The sequence below is a fragment of the Frankliniella occidentalis genome, unplaced genomic scaffold, assembly GCF_000697945.3.
Source record: "Frankliniella occidentalis isolate FOCC.00 unplaced genomic scaffold, Focc_3.1 Scaffold56, whole genome shotgun sequence".
Classification (NCBI taxonomy): Eukaryota; Metazoa; Arthropoda; class Insecta; order Thysanoptera; family Thripidae; genus Frankliniella; species Frankliniella occidentalis.
Window position 1 is genome coordinate 78,584 of NW_026267186.1, and position 12,260 is coordinate 90,843.

General features: G+C 38.8%; 1 protein-coding gene across 3 annotated transcripts in view; it reads right to left on the minus strand.

Annotated features, from left to right (window-relative positions):
* Positions 1-658: 658 nt before the first annotated feature.
* Positions 659-12,260, minus strand: part of LOC113214097 (zinc finger protein chinmo) — a 43,527-nt gene continuing 31,925 nt past the window's right edge. For all 3 annotated transcript variants that reach the window (XM_052267652.1, XM_052267651.1, XM_052267650.1), the window contains 6 exons: positions 11,784-12,001; positions 11,374-11,693; positions 10,793-11,190; positions 10,518-10,703; positions 10,376-10,429; positions 659-10,280 (listed from right to left, as the gene is read on the minus strand). In XM_052267652.1, coding sequence (XP_052123612.1) covers positions 10,057-10,280; positions 10,376-10,429; positions 10,518-10,703; positions 10,793-11,190; positions 11,374-11,693; positions 11,784-12,001 — 1,400 coding nt within the window. In that variant the 3' untranslated portion in view covers positions 659-10,056. The remainder of the gene's footprint in view (positions 10,281-10,375; positions 10,430-10,517; positions 10,704-10,792; positions 11,191-11,373; positions 11,694-11,783; positions 12,002-12,260) is intronic.

A 12,260-nucleotide genomic window follows, 5' to 3' on the forward strand; every position in this document is an offset into this window, starting at 1 on the left:
AAGTACCTCCTAGGCGGCTTGGCAGGTCCCCCTGAGGCGGGGCGTGCGGGTGGTGGAAGCCAGACCCCCCCCCCCCCACACACACACACACTCGCATCAGTCATTCCTCTGCCAAAACAAGAAGCATACCCGCGGGTTGACCCCCTCCGGCACGGTCTGGCACTTCCCTGTGGAGCGGCGCGTCGCAGGCAGAGGAGGTGGAGGAGACGAGGGGAAGGAGGGGGAGGAGAGGGAGGAGGAGGGGGAGGGGGGAGGCAGTGAAAGGACGCGACGCTCCTTATGAGATGGGGCGTGCATGTCTACATGCATATAGAGGGGCCAACCCGAACGAGCGGAGCCGAATCGTCACCCCTCGGCTATGTGACACGCCGGCGGGGCGGGGCGGCGGAGCAGTTATGCGGGGTGTGGTGGGGCCAGACGGGGCTCTCCCCCGGTTGTTTTGCTCGTACCCGATAGCGACATGCATGTATTTCGACCCGACGAGCCCAAGCAGGGGATGGTGCGCACCGTACCGGTAGGGAATGATGACTCGCACGCGCACGCGTGTATACATGCGCACAGAAGGAGAAACCGACTTGCTTGGCACGGCCCTCCCACCGTTATTACTAACTGTCATATTCACGTCAAGAGGAGAGGGTTGGTAAAATAAAAAATAACATTTTTTTTCTTATAGCAACAAATTTAGTTTATTAGTAATCTGTGATTTCTTTGAAGTTCCATTTTCTGACATCAATTAAACTTTTAGTTACATGTGTCCAGTTACAGCTAGTGAGTATGTTTTAGGTGCTAAACTTGTATGCATGATTCCCTATCAAATCTTACAGCATCATACACACAACTTTCTCAATGCTCCCGCTTCCTTTGTTAAGCGCCACCTCACTCATCCAGTTGTAACATTCCTATCCAGTAAAATTCTAGCTACTACACAGAAACACATACAACATTTACTACAAATAACAAAGATTTGATTTAAAGGGCAACAGTAACAAACAAAAAAGAAAAAACAACATAATTTATCCAATAAATGAGACCATTCACCAAAATTATCAGCAACATAGTCCTTTGACTCAGTGCCATCACATGTATTTTTCTTCTAATTTCAAAAATTTAGATATTTAGTTTCTGGGGTACTTAAAGAAATCAGTTTTACTGAAATAAACATTCGTGTGGTGATGCACATAGCCCCTAAGATTTGGCACAAAGGTTCACTTTAAATATATTTGAATTTTCTAAATATTTTTGTTTTTGGTGAAAGGTCCCATATTGTAAAATGAGTCAAGTGGCTTGAGCTCATAAAAACTAAAACCTAATGCATTGGAAAGGTTGTTACAACTCAGTATGAACCATACACAGCTCCTCCTTATCCTACCTTGCATCTTGCAAAGGAAACCAAAATAACCCCAACACAAAACATAAAAAAATAGCCTTTGACAGGTACATAAAATCACAGAACAAAGCATAATTTGATTTCCATAATTCTTTGTCACCTCGCTCATTGCCAGGAGTGAGACGCTCACTAACACAACCCCTACTGAGCTACGTCCAATGCAGGCGCAAGGCAGGAATCCAAAGTGCACAATCTAAGTGCAAAATCACACAGGGATAGAAAAGAAAACATAATCTCATTATAAAATAAAAACAACTGAATGCTGAACAGGTACACCAATTCTTTCGAGATTTTAAAAAAACATGTAGAATCGGAGGCAGCTGCATTTTTAAAACTTGGTTTTTCTTAATGGTTCACCTGTACACATAGCTTTAACAAAACACATTGACAAACTTATCAATTACGTTGTAACAAGGTAATTGGATCCCCTGCTAAAGAAGAATCAAACATTTTTCCACAAGTTTTTCACAGTAATTTACTTAAGTGCTACTGTCTTTGGTAAGCACGTGCATTTACAAAAATGCAGAGAGCAATTCTTTTTTTATATCACGGGACACAACAGCCATCATAGGCATTATTTTGGATTAATAAAATGTTATACACACATTTTTACAAGGACAGCAGGATCACAAACTCACTTGTCACAAACGTTTCACTTAAACACAACCTAAGGATCACATCACAAAGGTTTAGATTGAACCTTTCGCTTCATATGTGTAGCACAATCTTAACTTACATGGGTACAATCAGGCAATTACAAACCATTTTATGGTATAAAAAAGTTTTAAATGGATTACATCCATTGAAATAAGGAAATTCAAACAATTTTCAGGTTTTTTAAGTTTGCCAGACTAGCACTGGATTTACAAAACACGTATGAGTTTTTGTCCTTTTCCCGATTCTGCACATGCCTACAAATAACACCCTCATGCTGTAGCCTGGACCATAACTGAACAATGACCCTACTATTTTTTGCAATGCTACTGCTCCTGAAGCAGACAGCAGGCTAAACATATCACATACTCTCACATTCCTCCTGGCACTGGTCAGGCGAACTCACTACTCCACGGTCTCCAAAACTTGGAGCATAAATGTGACTGCCTGCACTAGAAGCTTTGACCCAGAAGAGAAAGCAGTTTCTGGTGAAACTTTTGGTGGCATGCAAGAAATACATTCAAACTGTTAAATTTTCAAAAAGGCATTCCATGAGTATGAAATACAACAAAATACACATTTTTATTAAAAGTTTTGAGTACACATAATTTCAAACCATCTAACAACATTAAAGAATGTTTCATCTACACACAGATCTATTTTTTTAAGAAAACAACAAAATTCTTCTTATTGTATACATACCACATGTACAAACATCAAACATACAGACTATTACAAACCATTAATGATCTCTTAAGAGAAAGAACATTCAAGTCACATTTAGCTATGTATATGTCAACACATAGATTGGACACTAGACACCACAAAAAGGTGATTGTGTTTAATTTATAAAATGTTGCAATTTATGGCCAGTAATGCGAACATGACTGCAACTGTTTCACTGTGACGCTTATTCAGGTCCAATTTTTAAGTCAGCAGCCACAATCATCATACATTGACAAGAACAACTTTGGAATGATGAAAATTTTTTGAAATCCAAACACATGGAAAAGAACAAAAGTTAACTCAAAATTTTATAATTTTAAATTATAAAAACATGTCCATATATTTGGTATATTTAGATATCCATAAAATTCCGAACATTTAACATTTGAATGATTTCAATCACTTTAATGATAGACTAATTTATACAAAATAAAATATATATATAAATATTGAAATATGTTTTGAAAGCACATATGTTATGCCAAATTGTTAACTTGAATTTTGGATACTCTACAAGGATATAGCTCTGACATTAATCTCACATCCCAGGCCACGGCAAGCCAAGCAGACACATAATGCAAGTAAGTACGGAGTTCGGACCGTTTTGTCTTGACTTGACATCTCGTTATGAAATTTTGCAGGAGCGTCATCACCCTTATAAACACTGAGCTGCATTACTCTAAATCTTTCAAAGAATATCTGACTGTCGATAGAGAGTTGGATGAAAGCAGACCTTGGCAAAATTTCATACAAATTGGTGATAAATATTCAAGGGTAGTTGTCACCTTAAAATAGTCAGATCTATTCAGCTTGACATACACACGAGGCAATATGTGTTTTATACACTGTTGAACAATACATTTGTAAATTTATATTTGCCTACACATATAAGTTTAAAGCCTAAAATGCTCGAGCTATTCTTAAAAAGGCCCACATTGATGTCAACACAGAGAAACAAACAAAGACTGCATATTTATATTACAACCTAGACTAAAATATACCGGTATAAAAAACTCACTTTACTGAGGACATTAATATTTGACTGGGCATGTAAAAAAAGAAACTTAAAACAGGTATTAAAAAAAGGGATGGTTGTCCTTACACATCTACTGACAAACATATACATAAACACAGACATTCATACAAACATTCATGTTTGCTTTTGCAGATTCACTGGCAAACATACTTATCATTCACACAATCTCACATATGCTTACACACGTACACATGCGTGTAAGTATGCCCAAAATAATTACACATATACTTTAACACATCAAAATCGATAACAAAGTATTCCATACTTGACAAGGGTGGGAGGGGCTTAATTCCGCCCCCAAATCACAAGGACGGACATGATTATGGTGTGTGATACACCGCTGCAAGTCCTTTTGATCTAGTTTGAGCGACTTAATTATACAGAGCAATGAAACATGACAAGGTAGATGTGGCTGCGGTCCCCAGTCAAGTCCCATTTTCCAGTTCAATCTGCAATAGATGCCACTTCTGATCCCACGGCTAATTGCAAGCCAGCGCTTCACAGTCTCCATACCTAGACAATCATGGTGCAAAAATTGGTGATACAAAAATATTTTCTCTGCAATACTATTTTGTTATAAAACGCATTAGACTCTTTCTATTTTTAAAAACAAACCTATTTTGTAAACAACTGTTGACAACCTGAAGCATTAGCATTGCTATCAGCTCATCAGCCTCAGACCTGTACATAAATATAGTTACCAACCTACCACATATTTTTTGCTACACACTACTTGGCTACTTATTTTCACTGACTTGCACAGTGTTAATTTAAATACACCTCAAGTAGCAAGTGGCAATTGGCACAAACCGACTGAGCATTGCTGCCACTCCATTTACACTGAGTTTGCATATCTAGCTAGGAATAACATGGCATCCATTACAAATCAAACCAACCTACTTATAAATTGAATGAAGAAACACTCAGACATTCATCTAAAGAAGCTAGTAGGAAAATCAGCAGAATGCTAATGTAAGATAATTTCACTCACTTCAATACGCTATGGTGTTAACTCAAACACCACACATCTTCACATGTCTCTCACAATCTGCTTCCTTATCATGTACTTTACAAATAATGCTTGTACTTGTTCACAGACACGTTTCATAACACTTTCCTTTTTTTGGGGATGACGTTTTCTATTTTTTCTAACACATTAAAGAAGTAAAAAAGCACACTGCAGACCAGATAGGGATAGACGTAAACACACATAGCAACTCAAGACACTAAGTTGTGGTGACACACTACATAAAGCAAATGAACTATAGACCTGAAATATTGTTCTCTCTACATCTTTAGAACAATTTTCTTTCAGATAAACTCAGTTTACTGTGATAGATAAATATTCCTCCTTCCTAGGAAACAATAACAAATCAGCAACAATTCTCCTTGGACCCATTTGGTAAGTGGGGATGAGGAACTTGGAAGATAAACCTATACAAATTACAGGTTTCCAATACTATCAACAGACCATATGCTACATAACGATATGATTGTTGTAATACAATCACTGAAAATGAGGTAGATGAGGTTTAATAAACAATAACTTACTGTACAATCTTCAACTGAAGACTAAGTGTTAGTGCTCGATTTCACTAAGAGAGGCTTCAGCAGTGTTAAATCTGTTTGAATAACTAATTGTACAAACATGTATGTTCATACATACACACAAAAGTGCACCCGTTTAATTCCATATCAACAATACAACCCGTAAGCATGAGGCAATAAAATAGCCTCAATATAAACAATAAGCCGATTATACACATTCTCTTAATAACGAAATCAAGTTAAGACATATATGTTAGGAGACTGTTTGAAACTCCAAATTAACACAATGTCAACATCAGAGATAAATGCACATAAAAAGTGCTCTGTGAGGTATTTAAGATTTGTACTGTCAAGTGTCTTCAATGGAAGCATATGTTAACAGAAAATATACTTATGTTTAAGAAATTCACCACTTTCTGTTTTTGAATGTGATGCCAACCCTAAAATTGGTAAGTAATGTGACACATAAATGTAACAACCCGTGTAAGAAGGATAAGTCTTCGTCCAGTGTCATACTGGTTAATGTACTATATCTATATCCCTGATAAATATTCCTGAGACGTTCCTCACGTTAAGTCTGAGCAATACTTTGGAACAAGCCGTCCAAAGGACGGAACACAACCTTTCTAAGCCTGTTCAAAATCGATGTCCACATTGACTGATAACAATAAGTTCCGTGGACCTGTTGTAAACTACATATGAACAAGATAACATACAATGGCAGTGATGTAACGTGTCACAACAAATTTTATTGTCAGCCATATTCTGCTAAAATTTTGACTGTAAGATTTAATTTTCTCGCTTCTTGTAATAATTAGTTTTAGTTTTCTGCAATAGTATGGAAAAAAGGTGAATCAGCTGAAGACTATTTCTTTTAAATTTCCAACAGATAGTAACAATGGCATAATCTGAATAATCTTTAACAATTAAATACTATGCTGGAAAAAATCGCCTGTACAAAAGTTTGAAATATGATTGACACTTTTGCATTTTTTAAATTCCAACAACAAGTAACTGTCTATCTCGTCTTGAATAAAAAGTAGTCAGATCTGAGAAAGAATCAGTTGATTTACTATCTAAGCAAGGCAGATGGGTCCCCTTGCTGTGCTACACCCTGACTGAACCACTTGGCATTAAAAAGCACACCACCCTGCCTATCTCTCTTTATAATAAACAACAATCTGAAAATAAAAAGCAGGGTGGCCACTGGTTGAATGCTTTGTGATGGGAACCCATTCCGCATAATTAAGTTACCCGTTTCAATGTGTTCCTGGCGACAACCTCGTGCTGGTTGAGGGGCTGGGCCAAGGCCCTATCACAGACACTTCACGTCACCCTGACAGCCACACCCTCACCAGCACTCCAGCAGTCAGTTGACCTTAAGTATTCAAGTAAATACTGAAAAACTAGTCCTATTCTAGCTCTCTATTTTTTAATGGAGAGTAAACCCGTATGTATGAGGTAGATAAAACATTTGTGACGTACACAAATAAAATACTGGAAAAAACAGCAAGATAATTTGACTGGCCCAAGAAGGCCCACAAGGTACATAATGACTGATTTGCATTGTTGCGCAAAAAATAATCACTCAAAACAGCAACAATGTTTCAACCACATTGTACTCGATGGTCTTGGCTTTAACAGATAGTTCCTCATCACACCACTTAAAAGAAAATTAAGTTCACCACAACTTAGACATCTAAACAAGGTTCAGTTTCACTAGGGGCAACAGAAGAGACATGCATATGCGATAATATAGTATAGCGTAAATCGAGAGCAGCTCTGCATCTCTTACCCGTTTTGTTGTGAAGTGTATATACACTTACAGACACATTAATTTACAAGGTAATAACCTAAAACAATACATCAATAATATAGTAGAGTTAGTACAGAAAATATGCCAAAACATCAATCAGGTGCTACAGACTTATATTATCATTTAGTTAGTCATGCAATAACCAAACACCAAAAGTAGAAAAAAAACACGTAATAACTAAATCAACAAACTAATTGAAAGGGTAAAGCACTGAAGAAACAAGTGTTAAAAATTATCCAATTCATAACAGAAAACATAGTCAATGATAAATTGGACCAGTGAGAAAAACATTCTGAAGATTTTAAAACAGTAGAAAGATAGATACCCGTATTAAGGAAACATGAAAGAATAATTGCAACATTCAACATATGATTTTTCTGATTCAATACCTTCCGTTGCAGTTATCCTACTGACACATCACATCCTACTGTATATAACATCACAAGCATTGCAATCCTCTTGGATCTATGGCACCGATGGCACGCCCTCCTTGCAGGCTCTGTTCATTTGCAGTTGATACTGACAACCATATTCGAAACAACAATCTTAAACTTTTAAAAACAAGAAAAATCTGGATTCTGATCAAAGAAATGGCAATGCAACAAGAGTCAACAGACACACAGATAAATTATAATTTATAACAATAGAACGAACACCTTGATCAGTGCATATGGATATATAGAAAAATTGCTGAGTCTCTTTAGTTACTTTGTCTTTAAGATATCTGGTTCATTTCTTGAGTGCACTGAAAAAGGTTCTTTAGATACTATATAAAATTCACAGGCATATTTGAGGTAGTTGGTTATTTGTGGGTTCTGCTTGAGTACATTATAAAATGCAGCATGGGTAGTGCATAAATGTGTTGTACTGTCTTGATGCATGTTGCAATAAATGCCCAAGACTTTTAAAGGGTTCTTGTCAAACAATATAAATACTGTAACCTTAACTTTCACAAAGATAGAACACACCTGTGCAACCAAAGAACTTATTTACTAGAGGAAATACATTGACTAGGAGCAGATAGCAAAATATTTCTGAACTACTAAACAATTTTTCTCCTTGAGAAGATTTGCAATTAAAAAGAAGACATGCAATTTCCAAAGGAAACAAAATAAAACAATGAATCCAAACATAAGATAGAAGAAATCTAGTAGCTACCACAATGAGGGTCACATAAACATGGGGGAAATATCAAAGCTCACATTCAATTAATTTTGCACAACACAGAAAGTAAAATTTTGTGATGCTTTGCATCGAATGAAACACAACAATATTCATTAGATATTTGCAAATGTCAATAGTGACACTATTTACATTATGAATCCCTCCTTTTGTTCAAACTCGCGCCAAACCATGAATGCATCCGTTCAATTGTTTAAAGAGTATGGGCCAGAGACTTAATGAATCACGACTTTTACTCACTGCATAATATGGGGAGATTAAGTTAGAAATAAACCTGAATCTGAGATTGATTTGGCACAAACGTGTTTCTTTTTTTCTTTTCCATTTCAGGTGTCAAGTTAAAAAACAATGGACCCTATTTGTCAGAGATGTTGGGGGCAGTAGACAACCAAACATAATTATTAACATGAAATGCTTCCTGAGAAAATGACTAGTTTCCTAAAAGCAGAGTACTGAAGTTTCAATCCAATACCATAAATACGACCTGTCCTAGAGTATTTCCCTGAAGCAAAGATTAATGGTGTTCTGATAATAATGGTCCCATCACTGAATGAATACCTTTCATTACGTTGTAACAGAAAACTTCTAGAATCCACAAGTGCAAAAACCCAGACAATTGAGTAATTGTGACTGATAATTAAGCATCACAGCAAAGAGAAGTAACAATTAACTATGTATCACCAATATTTACTATACATATACAGCAGATGATACCTTGTGAGATTTCAGATCCCTGAGATAAGTGATGCAATGGTGGTTAAACCACATACAATGTGATAGAGCAAAAGCCATCCATTTCCAAAAAACACATTTCTTTTAAAAAAATCAGGGAGAAATAGTAGAACTAATTTTTTTGAATGACTGTAATTACATATCCTGGACTTGGTCTTCCAGAGAAAACAATTAAATTTACATCACAGATTTTAAACAAGCACGGGTCACCCAAAGATAGCATTTGATTAGCTTTCAACTTAATTCATCACAAAATATAATAAAACTAAGGAGCAAAAAAGAGAAGGCAGAACATAACAAGTCTTAAATGTTGAGGGGGTCAAATAAAGTAATATTTACAGGCATTATGGAAAATGGAGGCTTTGCTTTAAGTCACTTTCATGGATTATCAAATATTGGCAGTATCTGTTGCTGTGGTTTGCAAATCTCTCCCTCTTTGCCTTGTCTACAAACCCTGCAAGAAAGATATAGAGAGAGAGATGAGCTAGCCAAAACCTTAATAAATGGAGTTGTACCTGAGTAGTTTTCACAGACATGAATTAAACAAACATGTCACATACATTCAAATATATAAATCTATAGATACTTTTTGTGATCTTTCTTAATATATCTTTCAATATAATAGCTATAATTATGAGGTAGTTCTGTCGTCCTGATTGAGTTTGGTTTCATCATCTCTCTTTAACAAAACAAAACAAAAATTCCAAGAAAAAAACAGGAACCTGCCATGACTTAATCATACAATATTCTCCAAGTCCACAACACAAATGACAATATACTCATGCACCACTCACAGAGAGCACGTAAATTGCTCCAAAATTTTGTAACAATAATAATAGATTTGTTTACCCGTGATTATACCCGTACTATGTTAGTATATGCATTGAGTGCTGAGGACAAAGAGGTGATCAACATGGCAATTTTCTTTTAAAGCTGCAAATTGAACGGGTAGAGGGAAGGCGCGAGCAGCAGTCCTCATGGGTTGTGGTTCAAAACTTGCGTCTGTTGATACGCCTTGAGCGTTAGCTCTGTCTTATGCTCACGGGCGATGTGTCTCCTCACTGTGTTATTCCTGGTGAAGGTACGTGAGCAGAACGGACAAGGCACTCGAATTCCTTGATGGCGTTGCCGTATGTGAGCACGCAAATTTGTTTCATACCCGTATAGCCTCTCACAAAACGGACACTGAAGTTTCTTGCCTACAAAAAAAGGAAGCAGGTTTGTTAGAAAATTATCTATTGTTGCCATCGTTGAAACAGGAAATTTTCCAAAGTGTTTTTCCCCACACACGTACCATCAGGAGTTCTTTGAGCTGTGTACCCTTTCAAAGAATCTATCTTCATTTCTCCTTGAGATTATTAAGAAAAAAAGAATGACAAAAATGTTAAATTTACGTGATAAAGTTGCCGAAATAGAAGGAGAAAGATTCAACTTACCATCAATCCCACTACCCGTAGGTTTTAAAGTGCCTAACTTTCCTGAATTCCACAATCTTGGACTTAAAATTTCAGGCTTTTTCTCGGCATTCATATGATCTTTGTAAGGTGAAGGGGCCGAACTAGGCTGTGCAGATTCGTCGACGGACGTCGACCACGTGGATGGTTCTTGTTTTATTCTCAAGTCTAAAAAGGAAACAAAAGCAAGCTTATTATAAAGACGAAAAAAAATCGTTTTCATCCCTTAACTTGTTAGATATGACCAGGGCTCATACCTTCTGCACAGGTGTCGGGGTTGTCCACGTTGGTGGAGGAGGAGGAGGAGTGGAGACTATCTGGAGTTCCTACATTGTTTCCCTCAGCAGCAGGGGGATCCACAGCAGCAGGTCTGTCAAATGAAACAGACGACGAGGCACTGGCACCGTTGTCGACAGGCCCGTCGTCGTAGCGGTGTACGTTCGGAGAGCTATGACCGTAGGAGTGGTTCTCGTCGGTCTTGGGCGACATTTCTCTGGGGTCGTGGGCGCTACCCTGGTGGTAATGCATTTCTGGGTCACTTGATGGTCGGGACGTTCTGCTATCTCTTAACACTGACGCCCGCACGGTTGATGACGATTCTTGGATGGAGTCGCTCGGACTGCGATGTGCTGACCGTTTCCGTGGATTGTCATATCTGCAAGAGATAACGTCAAAATCATAAAATCACGAAGCACGGACAGAACGCACCAGGTGGAAGGCAGCCCCGCAGCCCGCCCTCAATGCACGCATGCCGGCGGGCTGAGGTGCCACGCCCCACGCCCGGTCCGGACTGTGGGCGGGGTGCATCAGCTCGTAGGCACATTACGAACCAACTCACCCTTGCGACGAAGCAGGCTGGGTGGTAGACGAAGATCTGTCGTTATAAGGTCTGTAGCAGGACATGTAGGGGTGGACGGGTGAGTAGGGGTGGGTTGAGGGAGATGGCATTGAGGATGAGTTGTGCTCTGCCCGTTGTTGTAATATTGAACTTTCAGAGCCACAGTTGTTATTCAGACTATCTGCCACCTCTTTCAAACTTGAATTTAACCGTGCAATCTTTCGACCGGTTGGAGAGTCCAACTTGTCGCTACTGTTTGGCACATCCTCCTGCCCTTGAACAAGAGCTAGTTTCTCATGTTCGATGGACAGCCCCTTGACCTGAAACGCAATTCACAACATTATTATTATTTCTGCCCGTTTTGGAAAGATGGGTGCTACAAGTCCGAAATGAAATGCTCGTCATCTTACCTGAAGGCATTCCGCAGCTTTCAGAAAGCTGGGAAGGCTGTCTTGTGAGACATGCACTTCGCCTTTGTACATGAACTCCAGCAACGCTGACATGTTGCTGGAGGTGGTTCCATCCAGGATCACCAGGATGCTCGGGCATACTGGCGCCGTCTCAAACAGGTCCTGAAAGTGCTTGCTGCAGGCCGCCAGGATCAGCTTGTGCGCCTTAAATGTCACGCCTGCGAACAAACAAGAACGGCGCACATGACGCTTTTAGAACCAACGACGCAATAGCGGCGCAGACTAGAGTGGCCGTGAGGATGCATGCACAGAGTCGGGGAATGCTTTTTGGTCCTTCCCCCCCGCGCGGCGCGCGTGGCCCGTGTGAGAGAACGAGAGGGAGCAAGAGAGAACGAGTGGGAGTGAGCAAGTGAGCGAGCGAGCGAGCGAGAGAGAGAGAGAGAGAGAGAGAGAGAGAGAGAGAGAGAGAGAGAGAGA